Source organism: Carya illinoinensis, chromosome 10 (assembly GCF_018687715.1).
Source record: "Carya illinoinensis cultivar Pawnee chromosome 10, C.illinoinensisPawnee_v1, whole genome shotgun sequence".
Lineage (NCBI taxonomy): Eukaryota > Viridiplantae > Streptophyta > Magnoliopsida > Fagales > Juglandaceae > Carya > Carya illinoinensis.
Window position 1 is genome coordinate 1869387 of NC_056761.1, and position 19467 is coordinate 1888853.

The 19467-nt window shown below is 32.3% G+C and overlaps 3 protein-coding genes across 3 annotated transcripts; all 3 read right to left on the reverse strand.

Annotated features, from left to right (window-relative positions):
* LOC122279842 (E3 ubiquitin-protein ligase RHF2A-like) lies at positions 1 to 5066 on the reverse strand. The gene is made up of 9 exons (XM_043090720.1): positions 4740 to 5066; positions 3852 to 3989; positions 3655 to 3701; positions 1975 to 2037; positions 1772 to 1880; positions 1283 to 1662; positions 1014 to 1121; positions 588 to 900; positions 1 to 277 (listed from the first exon to the last, which is right to left on the reverse strand). The coding sequence occupies exons 1-8, from the start codon at positions 4743 to 4745 to the stop codon at positions 642 to 644; spliced, it is 1110 nt and encodes a 369-aa protein (XP_042946654.1). The 5' UTR covers positions 4746 to 5066; the 3' UTR covers positions 1 to 277; positions 588 to 641.
* A 4445-nt stretch (positions 5067 to 9511) lies between these two features.
* On the reverse strand, positions 9512 to 10959 carry LOC122280084. Its single transcript, XM_043091041.1, has one exon. The coding sequence runs from the start codon at positions 10349 to 10351 to the stop codon at positions 9887 to 9889; it is 465 nt and encodes a 154-aa protein (XP_042946975.1). The 5' UTR covers positions 10352 to 10959; the 3' UTR covers positions 9512 to 9886.
* Positions 10960 to 17075: 6116 nt separating this feature from the next.
* Positions 17076 to 18092, reverse strand: LOC122279758. Its single transcript, XM_043090564.1, has 2 exons — positions 17677 to 18092; positions 17076 to 17525 (listed from the first exon to the last, which is right to left on the reverse strand). Exons 1-2 carry the CDS (start codon positions 17801 to 17803, stop codon positions 17404 to 17406), a joined length of 249 nt encoding a protein of 82 aa, XP_042946498.1. The 5' UTR covers positions 17804 to 18092; the 3' UTR covers positions 17076 to 17403.
* Between the last annotated feature and the right edge of the window lie 1375 nt (positions 18093 to 19467).

A 19467-nucleotide genomic window follows, 5' to 3' on the forward strand; every position in this document is an offset into this window, starting at 1 on the left:
TTTTCAGTAAGAAATATATGTATTTATATAAATAGTTGTATCGAAATCGAAATCTACCAAGCCATCCAGACAGTTAAATTATCCAGCATCACATGTGGGTCATATATCTAAACAAATTCACATGCAAATACCCCCATTTATACGTCTCTGTCCAGGTGGAATCCCCTGTGACTTCCTGTCCTTTATTTGGATTTAAACATCAATCACCATTTACCCTCTGAAGTCTATTCTAAAGCATCTTGTCCTCAGCATGTCATTTCTGGAGAAACCAATTAACCTGAAAATCCAAACCAAAAGCTCGGATCAAGGGTTGAATTGCTAAAGATTAGGATAAATCGCAATTAGACGTCAAAGGACATTCAAAACAACAAAATATTTTGTGGGCATTAAGCACGACACAGTTAGCAGTTGATTGTCATGACATACTAATAACAAGCTTGGAAAACACGGATAACAGAATTAAACTCACAGATCTTGAGATTGCCATATTACAATATGCTGGCATTGGCTTTGTGAATTGAGATTACCCTAACTTGAATCCTAATTTTAGAGCTACAAAACATCAGAGCATCAAAACCATTCCTCACCTTCAAATATGAAATGCTGAGGATAGAGCACTAGCAGAAACAATGCTCAACAACTTAACCTGAAGTCGAACCAGCAGCACAAGAAGCTGGCCGATTGCTGTCATTCTCCACAACATTCTGGTCAGTAACTTCAGAATCTTGGTTGGCAGTATTATCATCTCTGGTTTCAAGGTGCTCCATCATACGAGATACACTGGCAATTCCTGCATTCACTTCCCTCTGAACTTCAGGGCCGATATCTGACATGGAAGTATTACGAGAGAAAAGCCTCTCCTTCCACCCTCTTGTATTTTTTGAAAGCGACTCTTTGTATCTAAAATGCAAGTACAGCAAGTGTTAATGAAAATGGCCAATGGAGGAATATATTTAATTTGCCACATTCAAAATGGGATACCAGAAATAAGTATATATATTCAGAAATAGTACCTCATCGACATGGCATTAAATCTAGATTTCAGAGACTCTGAAAATGACTGAAAATCAGATGGCCCTGCTCTATCAGGATTTGGTGGTGAGGAATGACTAGCAGGGCTCCTACAAAAAGATGTCAAATAAATTTCCTAAGAACCAAATAAATGCTGCATATGAGTACATAGCAGAAACTGAAACACAACTTACGCATTCCAAATATGTGTAGATATGTTACAAAGGAAAGCTATGCCACTTATTGAAGGATATAGAATAATCATGATTACCGATTATTAAGGGAAATTCCTTGACGATTTGTTGGCAGGAAAGCAGATCCGGAGGCTGGGGAAGAATCTTGATCAGTATGAGCAGAAGGAATATGTGAAACCTGCTGGGATGGTACATCTCCACCCGATGCAAGTGGGGTAGATGGACTAGCCACACTGATTGAAGCTGGTTCATTGTCCACTCTGGGAGCAGAAACAGGACCAGAAGGTCCACCAGGATGAGCGGAAAACACCAAAAAGTGTGGACGGGTATGGGCAGCTGATCGACTCCTCTGGCCTTCCCTCCTACCAATATTGTGGGCCCTTCCCATTGCTGCAGCAGCTGCCAAATGCTGGATTATACGCTCTTCAAGTTCAGCATCATTAGCACCTACTGGCAACTGCATTACCACACAAAAATTAACATAAGAATAACCTGATGGACACATTGTAATAGGTTTGATAATAGATGAAATGAAACACAATTCCAAGTAATAATCAGAAACAGACATGCTGCAATTCAAAATCACCAAGGGTGGGATGATGAAATATAGTGGCATTTCTTGCTGGAGTAACTCTAAAGTTCCTCTCACGTACTACCGTCTCAAGCAATTCTTGACTGCCACAATATGAACGAACATAAGAAGACTACATGAGTATAATTACAAGAAAAATTGTAGTAACTTTCAAAAACCAACACAACTAAAATGAACCTGGTGGGATCCTTCAGGCTAACAGGTTGCCAACACATGGGACACTGAGAGCTTCTCTGGCACCTAAAATTATATCAGTTAATGTTAGATTCCAACATTTTATTCCTAAATCCATGATCATGTACATGATGAAATTCACGGCTATCAGAGGCTCCTCACTGAGAGGTGCTAAATGAACTAAATGATAAGTTTTGATCAAAATAAGAAAGGAAAGAGATAATTGAACTTAAGAAAAAATTACTTCCTCTTTGCCAAATTGTTTGTGCACCTTATAAAAACAATTTAACTTTAAGCAGCATCATTTTAATGCATTATCTTAGTCATTTTTATTTTGAAAAAGGAAAAAAGTCATCACTCCAAAATCACCTCCTTAATTTAAACTCAATTAAAGAGAAGGAGAAGGAAGTCTGTTAACTTTCCAAATAAAGTAAGAGTACATTCAGAAGGTTATTAAAATTGTATTCAACAACTTTCCATTATTTGGAAACATACCAAAACAGAATCTGGGATAAACAATATGATGGATATAGCAGCGCATTCAATTTTCTCATAGGTTGTTTATGGGACAACAGGTACATCAGCTTTTTGGTGTTTGATCTATTACTTATTGGAAAATGATCCGGGAGGATGTGGTGGTCATTCTAAGTGCCGACTGGTTCCGTACTTGCTCTACCAAAGAGTGCGTGTGTGTGTGTGTGTGTGTGAGAGAGAGAGAGAGAGAGAGAGAGAGAGAGAGAGAGAGAGAGAGAGAGAGAGAGAGAGAGAGAGAGAGAGAGAGAGAGAGCATGGAGATGATGCTCGGTAGCTGTTTTCTCCTGAACTTTTAGGTGCAGCAAATAAAATTTCCTCATGATGAGGAAGCATTTTATTCGCAATTTGCTACACAGTTTTACTGGGTTCACCTAATGGATTTTAAGGCACTTTTAAATATATTGGTGTGCTTCATGGTTTGCTATTTCTACTTTTAATTATATTGGTATAGTGTAGAGTCTTATATTTCTACTTTCCATGGATTTTTAGCACCTTTCCCTTTGATAGTTTGGTGAGTTTCCTGATTACTGGAGTATTGTCCTCTTTAGTTATTAATAAAGTCTTACATTGTCAAAAGAATTTATATAGGCATGGTTTCCTATTTCTCTTCTTCCTGATGTTGGTTGTTCATTCTCTCTTTCTTGTGTTGTTTTCTTCTCTATTTTTTCTGCAATCATTTATCATTAACTGGTTTCACTTACAGTCCCATAATATATCACTAATCCCTTAGAAACGCTAAGGTGTAGTTTGGATAGTGAGATGAGATTAGATAGTTTTAGATAAAAGTTGAAAGTTGAATAAAATATTGTTAAAATATTATTTTATAATATTATTATTGTTTTGGATTTGAAAAAGCTGTGATGATGAGACGAGATGAAACCGTTTTTGTATCCAAACTAAGCCTAACTCTATACACTAAACTTTCTCAACTTTATCCAACATCGGACTACTGGACTTGAAGGAAAAAAAAGCACATATATCAATCAACAGAAGATAGGTGTAAAAAAAATATAATGGAGAACTATAAAAGAGGAAAATTTTGCTTTCTCCCCCAAAACAAAATGATTACAACAGAGGTGGAAGAGGATGCTTCGTATCAGAAAAGAAAGTCGCAGAACAATTCAAAAACTGAAAATAAAGCATTTATACCATTCAAGGATGCACTGAAGGTGAAATTCATGCTTGCAAGTAGTCAACTGCAAGGCAAGCGAGAGGATAAAATCAAAGTCACATTTCTATAATACTAGAAAGAGTAAATAGTGCACAAGCTTTTGCAAGAAACAAAACAAATGAAGAGGAAGGAGGGGAGGGGAGGAGTGCTATGATAGATGTATTAAATATACTACCGTTGATGGATCGCTTTCAGAAAAATCTTCAAGGCATATGCTGCAAGCATCATCACAGGCTTGTTGTATTCCCCCTTCCACAAAGGCTGCAGCCGATGTCATATGACTTTCAGGCTTTGCCTCCTCCATCTCCAGAACCTTTAAAACATAAAAACCTTCAAATTACAGACAAAACTAGAATTTGAATCATTTGATACTCCCTCAAGACCTAAGAAATCTTTCTGCAAAAGTCATTCGACCAATGCAGCAGATTCAAAATCCCACGTCTGTTCCCAGAGCGAGGACAACATTACATACTTTGAAAGTTCTTCCATCTGATACGTTTTTTTTTTTTTTTATCCAAAGATTTTCACACATTAGATTCGAAAAGGCTAAAAATAAACCACTTAAAAAAAACTATTTGCTTCTGTATCAACCTAGTTCGAGTTGTCTTCAACATTTGTGGGATACAAATCACATACTAAATGCTAGCTGAATCAGAAATTGTCCATGACATTTCAGAAAGTTGCTTTCTCCTTCGTGCATTTATAAATACGTGAAATTTTTAGTGGTAATATTTTTTGTGCCAACTAGCAGAAAACAGCAAGGAAGCTATTTTGGGTTTTATCCATAAACCATAACCAAAATGAGGATTCTACCTGTTTTCACGCAAAAAATTAGTTTTTACATCAAAGCCCTCAACTATTGGAGAGAAAAATTTACGTAGAAGCAAACCTAGGCAACCACATATACAGATTAATTTAACAAAAATAGATCGGAAAAGGATGTTACACATGATAGAATATAAATCCAAGAAACCAATAATAGATTTTTTGAACAGAAGACAATTTCCTTTTTTTTTTTTTTTTTTTTTTTATCGAATTTCAGTCAGAAAGATATTGGGTTTACCTCCATAAAGGAATTTGAAATGTTCCAGAAACTGGGTAAAGGAACGCTAGTTGACCAAAGAGCAAGCTGTGAATTCCCAAAGAGCAACACAACCAAAACCAATGCTAGTGATCCATGCAGGCAGGGAAATCAAAACCCTAGAATTCAGTGATGACCATGATAAACTAAACTGAGAGAGAGAGAAGAAAAAAAGAGAGGAGAGAGGAATCAGAGACCCTGTTTGTCTCCCTCTCAACCTTTGATCATGGTTTTGCTGCTGCTTTTAATTTTTTATTCTTTTTTATCTTTGGCTTGTGTGTTGGAAATAAACCCACCACCCCCACAGCATCTCAAAGGGACTCATCCAGTCATCCTTCCACCTCCACCTCCCCCTTTAAAATAATATTTTGTAATCTTATCCCTTTCCCATTTTATTAAAAATTTTAAAAATCTTATACAGATTTAAAAATATACAATTTTATATTTTTCAGTTATTAGATAATTTATTTTTTAGGCTTTTGGATTTTCATTACTTCTATGGTATATTATTAACATAGAAGTAATTAAAATAGAACCACATGAAATTCTTTAATTATCACAGTATACATCATATCATATTATATCATTAAAAATAATATTTATTTAAGAATTTTAATACCACGATATATTATAATAAAATAAAAATATTACGTTATTTATATTATGAGAGTGTATAATGAATTTAATATTTATTAATAATTATTAAAAGTTAATGGTGCGAAGAAAATTGGCACTGGTTGTTGCAAGGAACTTGCAACCATATGGTTTATTCAAATCATAATTAAGAAACCCACCGGTTTTGAACAAGTAGGTCAACGAAAAACTGAACCGTTAGGCCAGCTTTGAAAGGGTGGGTGGTAGTTTGCCACCCGGACTTCGGTGTGTCCATTATTACAAATTTTTTTAATTTTTAATTTATTTAAATATTTTTAAAAAATAAAAAATATCAATATATTAAAAAATAATTTCTTAATGATTAAATAGAGAAAAAAATTAAAAAAATAATAAAATAAAGAGAGATACTAACATTTTCTATATTAAAATATGGGTAACTTTAATCATAGAAGAGGGATGGATAAGTGACAAGTCCTGAAAGCAGCCATAGAAGACTTTGGAAATTGAATTTAAACGTTATTTAAATTGGATCATAAAAGCAGTGAGGGGAGAGAATATTCTGGACAATCTAGAAGAGACGAATTTGGGTTATTTATAATGGAAATGATGATTGTGTTAATTGGAGGTGTGTGCGCTCTAAATTCAAACACTACAGAGACAGGTGGAAGAAGTCAGGGAAACCGACACGCTTTTCTTTTAGAACTCCAAACCAAGTGTGATTAGGTTGTGGAAGATAAACCCATTTTCCCTGTGCTGTGACCCTACCATTTAATTAATGGGACAGAATTTTGTACAATGTTGACTTAATTCGCCATACAAAATATTGAAATTTACAACACCCGTGACAGAGAAAATTAGAGACAAATTAAGATTTTTTTTTTTTTTTCAGCAGATCATCTTGGACTGTTTGATTAGGAAAAATATAGTTACAAACATAATTGTACATTAATTTATACATTAATATGATATGATTAGTTAAAAAGTAGATTTTATTAAAAATAATATTAATTTAAATCTTAAATATGAATAAATCAGTATTGGTACACAGATTAGTACGCAACTGTACTTGTATGTAGCAAAACTCGTTTGATTATTAGAGTGCATTAAGATTAATTAAGTTCAGTCTAATTTTAAGTTGAGTTTAATATTTAAATACACAACTCTCAAATAACTGAACTCACCTCAATTTAAAACATTTTTACACGTAAAACTCATAATTTTTTTCAAACTAAACATTTTTTTATCTGAAAGATTCATAATTTTTTTTAACTTTTTATAAATAAATTTAAACTTATCATAATATCTAAACGTAACTAACCTTATTTTTAAGTAGATTCTATAAAACTCATTAATATTTATTAAAAATTCAACTCACGTCAACCAACTCCAACGTTGAAACACAGCCGTGTAGACCTTTCATTGTTGATTGTACCCGGTACTCCGACAAGACAATTTCGCTGAATTTAATGTGAAGTTGGAAACGGGCTTGATAGAGGAGGGCCATAATGCTCAACCCAACTTTAATATCTAACCTAAAATGGGCCGAGCTCATCTACGACCCAAAAGAAAATACCGAGCTATCGAGGCAGAGCCCAAGGCCTTGCATCTGCCACCAACCAACCAGGACATTGTATTTTTTATTTCAAAATATTTTGATAAACTGACTTAAGATTTTTTTTATATATGTTATGAGTAATATTATTATTTATTCTCGATTTTGTTACTAATAAATATTCATGTATATGATTAACATATTATTTCTCTAAGAACTCATAATCCTCTCTCCTAAAAACCTCTTGTCGAAGAGGGAAGTTGAGATCTAGTCTCCTTATTCTTCTCCTCACCTTCCCTTTCATCGGCAAGTGTTTTTGTATATTTTTTTTTCCCACACTATGTAAAAAGAAAAAATCTAGTTACAAACATAATTATGTATTAATATGTATATCAATCTATTGTGATTGGTCAAAAAATAAATTTTATTAAAAATAATGCTAATTTAAATTTTAAGTATGAAGGAAGCAGTATTAGTACGCAGATTAGTACACGACTTTATTTGTATGTAGTAAAACTCATGTAAAAAATTCTCAACCTACGACTTCCAATCACATCCCTAAAGTCCACCAATTAGATAGCAATAACTCGTCTATTTCAGCAATCTCCTATTTGATTTACGGCTAGTTTGGTTGTCATACTAAAATCAATTCAGTTCAGTCAAATTTTAAATTGAGTCAAACATCGAAATACATAAATCTCAAATTATTAAATTCATCTCAATTCAAAAAAATTTTACACGTGAGATTTATAATTTTTTTCAACTCAACACTTTTTTATACAAAAAATTCACAATCTTTTTTAATTTTTTATAAATAACTATTTTAATATTTAAATTTATCTAAATTTATTTTAAGTAAACTCCAATAACTCGTTGGACCATCAATTCATTACTACTTATTAAAAAAAATAAAAAAAAAGTACCAAACGCAGCCTATATGAATTCTTTGTCCTTTTTTTCGTTCTTCTTTTCAAGCGCTGCTGTTTTCTAATTCCATTTCAGAGCTTTGCTACGTATATTCGTCACATACAGTCGACGTACAGTCGGTTGTATGGAATAAATAAAAAAAAATTATTTTTTTATATTCAATGAAACTTACATGAATTATAAAAAGTTATAAAAATAATTTTTTTTTTATGTAAATTCTATATTAATTTTTTTTTACAACCGACTACATATTGACTGTATCTTCTAACTGTAAAAAGTATTTCTCAATGAATTATTCTGTGTCAGTGGGTTCTTCTTTTATAATCTTTATCTTGGGAGTTGGGGCCCTCCTCGGTTTGGAGAGCAGCAATTCACGCGCTCTAAGAGGATCGTATTCCCTAAAAAAGATTTGATACATCGTGAAACTCTTGTAATTTAGCAACGTGGGACAAAACACACCGCAAAGATACAAGTGACTAGTTTTCTCTGTTTTTTGAGGTGAAAAAAGACACCGCTCTCCAAGGACATGGGTGGTGGGGGGGCAACATGAAAGGAACAGTTTTAAATGCGCAACCAGAAACACCACTTGCAGTTCAGTTCCAAGCCACTTGGGAATGCAATCGTGTTACATGTAGCATGTTGGATGGGGACCCATTAATGATACGGCAGTGGATGAGAAGGACTAGCCCTTTTAATGGAGTTTTAGAAAAAAAAAAAAGTACAACACGCAAGAAGATCTTTCAAGGAAACATCACAACATTAAAGAAGACAGTAAAAGGAGGTAGATATCTTGACATGTGATTCCCAGAACCTGAACATTATCATGTGCAACAGCTAGCACTTCTCCATCTGAAATGAAAATGTCCTTCCCAGAACCAGAACGCATAATTTAACACCGTTCATGGACCAGTAAATTTATCATTAAGTGTGCACACAGGGCAGTATCGGATAAATGGTGTTTTGATAATATATATATATATATATATATATATTGCATACAAAAGCCATGCAAAGGTAGATGTTGCCCAAAGCAGAAGCCCCAGGAATGCCCATATCACTCATCAGATTTTAAGAAAGCAACATGCAAGCCAAACCTAGGGTCCCCCATGTCGTGCCCAGTAGCGAAAGCCTGCACACAAAAATCTTCAGGCTGCAAGGAAGATTTGCCCTTTTGAAGGCAATGAAACTGGATCACTTAGATTGTAGCTCCCACACTTGCTGGCCTTCCAAACCCACCCAACCATTTAGTTGCCAGGGACCACTCCTCTATATCTTCTCAGGTGTAACGAATAGTCCACAACAATAAGAACCAACCATGTCGAAAAGATCGGAGCCAAAAAGAAAGGAAGTTGAGGGAACTTTGAGGACATCATGAGTACCCGCTATAACTAAAAATGCCTTTCAGTTTCCATTCATAATAATAACAATGATTAAGGGCTCACTCTTAATCAAAAAGTTGGAATCAAATGTTTTTAACACAAAGTCAATATCAAATATTCCTTTCAGTTTCCATTCATATATCTTCTAATATTTGATTCTAATAGATCTCATCAAATCTCAACGTAAATATATTCTAATCACCGGCCATTTTCAGCTGTAAAACTCAGCTCACCGGACAACAAACGCAAATAGTCAATAAGACGGCTCTCTCACACCGTAATGCATTCTCTAACAAAAAAAGCTTATTTTCTTTGAAATCCAAAACATCCTTAATCCTTTCTATTTACAAAATCCCCCAAAATCAAGTAGAAGGCAAGAAAGCAATACAACCCCATGTTCAATTTTCCACACCAACCCAAAAACGCATAGCAATAAAGAAAATATAACCCTCGTTTTCCTTGACAAACTCCATCAAGTGATCGGGCACAAGAAACGAATAACCCGAAAGGGAAAAGATATAAGAGAATGCACTTTCTTTGGAAATTTTCTTGGGAAGGAAGGGAACAACACCGAGAGGGGCCAATGAATTTCTTGGGAAGGACTTTACTTACCAAAAAACATATATATTCTTTGATTTACAGTTGATTTTTTACCGTTAAGGGGACTCCCTCTGGGATGGACTTCTCCAAAACCCAGTACTGTAAAACTTCTCCCACATTTCCTTCTCAAGCTTCATAACCTCCCTCTCCGATTCCTCCGTCTGCGCCGACTTCATCTCCGACATTATTCCGTCAACGGCCACCACCGGGTGAATCTGTTTCCCGGTATCGTCGACCCCGCACGAGCACCGGCGTCTCCGAGGTGGCAGCAGGCCCTTCTTTACCAGATGCTGCCGGCGTTTCTTCCTCATCGTGCGGCACAGCCCGACCGGGAACTTGTAGATGGCCAGGTACAGAAGGTTCACGAGCCCGCATGGGCAGCAGCAGCACACGGCAGCGCACTCAGCGGTGGTACCGCCCGCTACCTCGGCGAGACGGGACCCCCCCGATGAGGCTTGCGTTGTTAGGAGCGGTTGGAGGCGGTTTGACGACTGCGGGCGAGGGATGAGTTGGCTAGACATAATTGATTATCATCAGAGAAAAATTGGTTCAAGAAATTGATAGGAAAGGCTGAGATTTTTATCCAATGGGTTGCGATTTTGGTGTTTTGTTCAACGGAAAAGGGTGGCTTTCCAAGAAAAGGAACGGGCTTGATTCTTGGGTGGACTCTTCTGGTTCAGCAATTTTCTTGATCTGAATATTTTATTGGCTTCAGAACAAAAAACAACAAAGGCTCTGATTTACAAAACCTTAACGATCCTCGAAAACCTCGGTCTCTTTTTTCTCAGAGCAGAGGAACTCGATCATAATTGGTTATCATCAGAGGAACTCGATCGGTCGTCCCTTGCCAAGGTATCTATTTCCTGAGAAGGAGATCTCCCCGCCAACACAATATCAGATGGCAGGAAACGAAAGCCCGGTCTCCAGAGAATATGCCGGAGGTATGGTGGGAGGAAATGGTGAGCAGAGAGATGAAGGCCGTGCTGGAAGGACACGACAAACCGGACTCTGTGGAGGTCCTTCGGAAGATATACACCAGAGACCGAAAGTCGAAGAATGCGGTGGGAAGTAAACGATATCTATTGGCTATCTGATTTTTTGGAGTATTGGAATTGGAAGTTTTGACCGCTTCTTGCCTTCGTTTTCTTATATATATGGGTCCTACGAGCCTCTGAGTGGGAGTATGACTGCACGCACGAAGTCGGACGCTGAAAAAATAGATTGCGGGGAAGCAGATGTAAAATAATGGTAATATGTATAATATTATTTTATAAATTTTGCTATATATAAATATAGTTACACATTAATTTATGTATTAATATTAATTTATTTATATTTAAAATTTAAATTAACATTATTTTTAATAAAATTTACTTTTTAAATAATCACATTATATTAATACATAAATTAATGTATACTTGTGCTTATAACTATATATTTTTTTATTTTATTTAGTTAAGGCGAATGATTTATTCACAATATTATTTTATGTTAGTTAAGGTAAATGATTTATCCACAATATTTTAAGTAATTTTAATTTAAATAAAAAGTATTTAGATAACATAATTTTACAGAAATATTCTTATTTTTTAATATTATCGTAAAGAAAAATATTTTAATTATAAAAAAATTACATATAAATAAATTCATAAATTAATATAATTTGATGTGATACGTCTCGTTGTAAAATTATTTTTATTATAAAATAAATTAAAAAAATTTCATAAAATTATTTTAATTTATAAAATTATTTATATAATATTTTTTTTAAATTATATAATCTTTTTATATCTACAATAATTATCTTCCTAAAATATATTTTACAAAATATGTTAAACGGATGAAGACAAGGAAACGTAAGGGCTGCTATCTGAAAAGGTACCAGCTGATCCAGCTCTGCTCACGTAGCTGAGCAGATAGTCAAATCCAATCAAAATATTCGAGGACGAGAAATGATTTGTGCAGTCGGGAAATGCAGTCGGCGTGCAGTCGGCTGTAAAAAAAAAATTAATACAGGACCTACATGAAAAAAAAAAATTATTTTTATAGCTTTTTATAATTCATGCAGGTCTCCCTGAATATAAAATAATTTTTTTATAATTTTTTTTTATTCATTCCGTACAGCCGACTGCACGCCGACTGCGTTTCCCGACTGCGTGTAGCAAAGCCCTTCGAGGACCCACCGCTCAACGGCCAAGCATCCTTACGGACCTTACGACATCCCTCATCGATATGGTGTGAAATAATAATAAAAAATATTTATTATTTTACATTAAATAGCTATTATTTATTCCACTTAAAATGGATATCATCATATTTCAATCTTCCTTTTTTGACGTTAGCATCTTAAATAAATGGATAAATCTAATACCGTTCAAGTTAATCACTCGTCAATTTTTTTATTTAATAATTAAAAAGGTGATTTTAAATATATTAATATAATTTTTATTTTTAAAAATATTTAAAAATTAAAAATAAAATAAAAAGAAAATAATTTAAAAGTATATTATAGATAACAATGAGCAGTGCTACTCTGTCGCCTAAATAGTACTGCTCTAAATAAATCTAGTCAAGCCATAGTTAAGATATATTTATATATATTTAAATTTATAAGATAAGGGATACTTTCATATAATATAATTTATATTATTATATCTACAATATACTTAATAAATAAATACGCATAATGTAAACTTAAGTCCTCACTCTACGATGCAAATACCTCAAATCTACCAAACCATCTCCCATCATGCCAGGCACTGCTCTCCCTTCTCTGGGCTTAATTTGGAAAGGTATCTTCCATTAAAAATCCATTTTCTCATCCAAACTCAAATTTCTCTCGGCATATGCTCCAATCCATTAAATAAACGCTACCTTTCTCCAACCCCTCTCTTCTCTTGCCGCCACGCCTCCTATTCACACACGTCTCCCACCTAATGAATCCGCAAAGTAGCTTCCAAAAGATTTGCATCTACTTCGCACTAGAAGGTAATTTGCCTTCAAATAATTAGTAATTCATGTGAAATGATTCGCTAGATTATAACTTATTCATTTTAAAAAAATATTTGTCTCATTTTATTTTAATTATTATAATTTTTTAAATTTTTATATAAAATAAAATAAAAAATTCAACCTTTTCAATTTTAATATAAAAATAATATATTTTAATAATATTTTATTTAATTTTTAATTTTAATTTTAATTTACTTTTATCTCATCCCTTAAAAAGAGAAACAAAAAAGAGTATACGTGTAAAGTTGTAAATGATGTCTTGTCTTCTGCATAAACCTACTTTATTGATCACTATTTTAATATTAATTTTTACTATTTTAAAATATCGGGTTAAGGTCGTGTAATGTGCGCACTGCGCGTAAAGTTGTGGAATACAAATATGACTAGGTTTCTCTACGTGGAATATCATAAAATTCCTTTATTTTATTTTTTTTCCAATGCAACTCATTCGTCGTCGTTACAACAACGTCAAGCAAGTCATGCGTGCAGCTTCTAGAACTGTCCTACCCAATCTAATTGCACGTGTTTGTCAAAGTAGCATCGCATGATTTTCAAACTTAAGTTGTGATTTTTGAGTGCGAATTGACTTAGATGTCTAGGGCTTGGAGATTATGATAAGAGTTTTAAAAAATATTTAAATATTTTTAAAAAAATTTTAATAAAAAAATTAAATCGTTTCATATTAAAATATTTTTAATCTCAAATAAATTAAAAAATACATTTGAAAAAAATTATAATTTTGATTTTTTTTTCAAATATAATTTTTCGTATAAGGTAAAACGTAATTCGAATTTTAAAAAAACTATTAATAAATAAAAATATTCATACAACTTTAAGATAATTACAACTTTTAAACTTTTAACGATATGATTATATTTTTTAAAAATTCAAATAATCGTTATTTCTATATAAAAAAATATTTTTTAAATTTATTTCTAAACAAACGTATACATGTTTAAAAGTATTTTAAATATATGGTTATTAAATAATAAATAATATTTTAATAATATAACTTATTATTTAATTTATAAATTATAAATTTTAAAATTATAAGTTATATTTTCTACCGTAATTATAAATATGTATTAAAAAAAGGAGGAGGATGATGAGAAATTTAGACTTAAAAAAAAATAATGACGTGATTAAAGTAATCGAATCACTATATTTCATAATAAAAAAATTATTGTTTAAAATATTAAAATTAAAATAAAAGGAGAATATTTCTATTTATCAAATGCTATTGGCTTGTACTAAACTCTACACACTGTCGTGGCCAATGAAAATCATGTTTGGCACGTCTCCACCGTTGCAAGAGCTTTTAAATTAAGTCACTCCAATTGAAAACATGCCTCCAATTACACACAATCATCTCAACATGTATATTTGGGCCATGTCCATGACGAAGGATGGACACGTTACATTCAATTGCGTCACGCCAACTATATTTTGTCTTTAACTGTTTAAATCATGACAATATAGACGCTCCGACAAACTTTAACCGATAACATCCGAAGTGATTTCCAAAATTATGTAATGGAAACTAATGATTATGATCTTGATCTAACATTGCCAAGGGGTTGTTTGCTAATATAACCACGATTAACATCATGTTTCGTATGTTTTAAAATCACATTCAGCAATTCGAGTTTTCAATCTTAAACTTATACACTTAGAAAAAATATAAAGAGTTAAGAGCTTAGGTCCTGGCTAGAAAGTCTTAGATGTTTAAATTAGGCTGCATTTAGATGTTGAGTTAATCTTAAATTTTTATAAATAATAATAAGTTAAGATGGTAAAGTGAGTTTTGTAGAGTTCATTTAAAAGAAGTTTAGATGTGTTTGAATGTTAAGATAAATTTAATACTACTTATAAAAAATTGAAAAAGGTTATGGGTCCATAATGTAAGAATGTTTTAAATTGAGATGAGTTTAATAATTTTAAGAGTTGTGTATTTGGAAATTAGACTTAATTTAAAATTAGATTGAACTGAGTTGATCTCAGTGCCATTCTGTCCTGCGAGTGTACGCCGTCAGACTCCTCATTCCTTGCCATTAAAAGATCAATGACTCCCCTTTTTCCCGTCCACTTGCTTGCACAATGCCCTCTGAGACTAGGCATCGTAGAGGAAAGTCAAGGTGATGTCTTCCTTCCTTTATTGCATTTTGAGACTTCCCGCCTAATTATAGCTATGGGCTGACCTTAGCTTCAAGACCAGGGACCTTAATGTGCCAAGGGGTTGCCTAGCCAAGCCAGGCTCTTCATATTTGGACTTGTCTTTTAGGGTTTTCGGCCAAGGAAAAAAAATCCCCTTACAATCATGTTCAAACCAAAGCAAAATATGAACAACGTCATTATTTGAAGACATTATTTTAAGGTACTAACTACTATATGTCAATGGAGTTGCAAGCGGTTGAAAAGAAGAGTAATGTTGGAGGTTGTTACGGTTGTACACTTCTTTAAAAAAAAAAATTGATATTCACCATTAAAGAATTAAATTTTTAATGTGTATTTTGTATTTATTCTTTTTTTTTTTTATCATAATAAGTGTGCAGAATTTACATATTTTATAATTACAAATATTATTTTTCAAAATATTTGAATTTATAGAACTCTTTTTCTGAAAAAATACGACTGAAAAAGAGCAATGTTAGATAGTTTTAACTCTTAGATTTCCAAGCTGCCAAACCTAAAAATAGTGGAACTCACGGTTAACAAAAAAATTTTCAGCTCTTCATTAAAAACTACTTTTCATGGGGTCTTAAATTTGTTCAATTTTTTTGAAAAATTATATAATACTTACCTTAAAATTGTACAAATCACTTTCTCATCTACTGTATATAAAAAAAGTAGAGATTTATTTATTTTCGCATAAAAGGCGGGCCAACAAAATTCATGTGAACATAGAGTCGCAAATGGGTCCCTTATTTGGTTGACGAACTAAAGCTATTATTAGAAGGTCCATCTCAAAACTTAGACCATACACATGCATTTAATACAGAAATGCCATCTGATTCAAGGCATCGAGACAGCCACCAATTGTTTGAAAATTAATTATAGTTTTACAAAATCATTATTTATTTATTTTATGTTGGAGGTTCAAATGAGAAATGCTTGATAAAAAAAAATAATTATGAAAAACTGTATGCAAACTAAATATGTTAAGAGTGTAAAAATATTTTTATTAGAAAATAAATATAAAATATCATATCATATCTAATAAATTTATAAATATTTTTATAATTATTTATATACCTAACTCTTTTCAATCGAAAATTGAGGGCATCTGCGGGTGAAAGACTTGAGGCATCATTTAGATGTTTAGATAAGATGAAAAATTTATAAATAATAATAAAATAATTTATGTCAAGATATTTTATGAGATTTTAAAAAATGAGAGATAAAGAATTGAATAAAAATATTATAAAGTTAAAATATTATTTTTATTTTACCATTTGAAAAAATTATGATTATTTTTATTTTGTTTGAAAGTTTAAGAAAATTTTAATGATTCGATAAAAATTAAATAAAAAATTAAAAATTAAAAAATATTTATTATTTAACGATGAGATGAGATTTCAATATGAATGCGTTGACAAGTAAAACTAGAACCGAGTCCAAACATTTATTTAAGCCGTTATTGCAACTTGCTGGACTCTTTTATTTAAGCCGAACATTTTGGACCCAAAATCAATAGCTTAGAAAAAGAGCTTCCAGAGTCCAGAGACTCAAAAACCCAGCCATGACTCTTCAAATTTTGAAATACCTTGACCCCAAAAAAAAAAAAAAAAAAACAACGTTTTCAAAGGAAAACTATAGCACCAATGATTTTGTGTATTGATATGGATAAGATGGAGATAAATTCAAATCCTAAATTTAAAACCCAAAAAACAGGGGTAATTACTGATTATAAAGATAATATCTCAACAACCTTATCAAATCCTGAAGAGAAAAAAAGAAAAAAAAAATCTATCACATCAATTAACTTGCTTCTAAATTGAATGAATGGTGACAGTTTTTCTTAAAAAAATATATGAACATATCGTGATTCTGCCATTCTGGATATTTTTTATAAGAAAATATTTTAGTTACAAATAAATTACACGAAAGTAAATATATAAATTAATGTAGTTTGATGTGATATGTCAGATTATAAAGTTAATTATATTATAAAGTAAACCTAATGAATTTCGTAAAGAAGTTCTCATCATCTATATGCATAAAAATAATATTTCATGGCCTTGAAACACATGTTACTGTACTGAATATCTCAAGGTTCCATCTTAAAGTTTGGTCAACGAAAGTAGCTAAAGCACTACCATTTACGTTGCCAAAACATAATCAAAGATCGCTACCATCTATGGGGGCTTCTGACATTTTCAACAGCACCCCCGAAGAGCTATTTACTACCAAAAAACAAAATATGAAAACCTCTACATCAGATGTTGGGATTAAACACCACCCCCATCACGATCATGATCGGCAACCAAGATTAAAAAAAAAAAAAAAATGGAGCGCTGAAGCATATATATATATACACACACACACACTTCATTGAAGACTTTTATTGCTTGTTATGATTCAGAGAGTACTGCCTCTTACGGTACTCTTTGTTATTCGATGATGGTTCTTTAACATCGTCTGCAAATCGGACCTTCTTCTTATTGGCTCGCCGTTTCCCAGATCCTGGAACAAAAACAAACATATATATGTATATATATACACATGAGGATAAGAAAGAACGTGGAGTTTCTATTTACAGGAAAATTGAAATTGTAAAATATAATTGCATAGTAGGCATGAGGAAATTAACGTAAGCAGTCAATTAATAGTATACCCAATTCGGACTCGACTTTTTTCATGAAATCGGAGAGAAGGCGCTTATGGACTTGATGAACAAGGAGAACTACGCTTCCCGAGACCGCAAATACTGCCATGAATCCAACGCCGACAGAGCCCTCCATTTGTCAACGGCCTGGTGATCTTTCTGATGATGATCTTAAAATATCAAACCTTTAATTTGGATGGAACAAGTATTCTGATGAACATTTAGTATCATCCATGGACAAAGAAGACGAGAAGATACAAAAGGAACATAGAGAATGAAAAGAATAAAATAAAAAGTGTTTGCCAAGAAGACGAAAGATGAAGAGAAGAAGAGGAACAGGTCGTCGTTGCGGTTGGTGTAAATATGAAGTTGTAAAACGATGAAGGGAAGGATGGGGGCGTGGAACGGACGGCCTTTAAAACAAGACAGAAGACATTTTATTTTTTAAAAGATATTTTCTATCTTTATTTTATAATTTCAACCCCACTTGGCATTAACTATATTAAGAAAAGTTTATATATATATTTTCTGGATGAAAAGAGGCTGAAATTGAAATTGAAGTTGCTCTTTTTGGTTGTTGGAAACAAAAGACGGCTTGACAGATTTTCTTTCTTTTGTGGTGCTGTCAGATATTTGGGTCGATTGCGGGTGTCAGACGGCGTGCGATTGCATTGTCCCCCTCAAAACCTGTGAGTTTTACTCACAACATGAACCATGATCAGCGCCTCAATTTTTCCTGCTAACAAAATTATAGATAATAGATAAAATTTTAATCTATTTGTCATCATCATTTCAATAATTTAAAGGGTAAATTTAAGTCATAAAATTAAAAATATATATATTTTTTAAATTAGTTTTTTTTTTAAAGAGAATTATTATCTATTATTTCTGACCGTTATTATTAGGTCACAGCCACTCTAGTACATCAAATACACACCCTATATTCTACCCAAAAACTAAATAAATAAATTCTCACCCACTAAAGAACCTAGCTAATTAATTTGGGGTTGGAGAGATTGAAGAAAAGAAAAAATGTGTAATATCGCAATAGAATGTTTAAACCACATGATTTATTCTAAAATGATTAGTTAATAATATAATTGAAATCCCATTGAAATCTTATAAAAAGTAAGAACTTCTTATTTTTAAATAATGTGAGTTCTTATACATCACATACCCTTATTTTTATCATATGTGGTATTACAAAAGGGAGTTTGAAGGATTTAAAAAAAAAAGAAAATTATTGTTTTTTTTTTTTTTTTTCTATTGCGACATATTCACTGTATATATATATATATATATTTTAACGCGACATATTCATAAGAAAGAGAAGATGCATTGGTTGTATGAATGAACAAAGTAATTGTTTTTGGTTAGTAACCGAAAAAGACAAAAACTTATTGGCTTGCAGGGCATTAAAGCAAGATGGGTAGGTAACATGAAATTAACATTGGCTTATGATTTATATATATATATATATATATATATATATATATATATATATATATAATATTTACACGAATAAATTAAGTTGCAAGGGGAGGAATTATGTTTCATGAATAAATTAATATTATCAACAAATATTTTTCTTTTTCGGTGTTTTTGGTTAGCATAGACTCGCATTTAATGTAGTGTCGTTTAAGTCTTTGATTTTTGAGAATTCAGATAATCAAGTTAAATAGGACTTTAATGATACCTCGTAACTCCTCATTTATGTATATATAAGAAAGTAGTTATACACGAAGTTCGGTAACTTTTTTTTGGTAATTGGCTCCAAATGATCAGTTAATTTCCTTTTGT

Bases quoted from the DNA above. Each gene is read 5' to 3' on its own strand.
- LOC122279842 (XM_043090720.1), bottom strand. The intron at 3,702-3,851 runs GTAGTATATTTA...CTTGCCTTGCAG, and splicing joins CTGAAAGCGATCCATCAACG to TTGACTACTTGCAAGCATGA. The intron at 1,881-1,974 runs GTTCATTTTAGT...ATATTGTGGCAG, and splicing joins AGCCTGAAGGATCCCACCAG to TCAAGAATTGCTTGAGACGG.
- LOC122280084 (XM_043091041.1), bottom strand. From the start codon at position 10,351: ATGTCTAGCCAACTCATCCCTCGCCCGCAGTCGTCAAACCGCCTCCAA.
- LOC122279758 (XM_043090564.1), bottom strand. From the start codon at position 17,803: ATGGAGGGCTCTGTCGGCGTTGGATTCATGGCAGTATTTGCGGTCTCG. The intron at 17,526-17,676 runs GTATACTATTAA...TTTTTGTTCCAG, and splicing joins AAAAGTCGAGTCCGAATTGG to GATCTGGGAAACGGCGAGCC.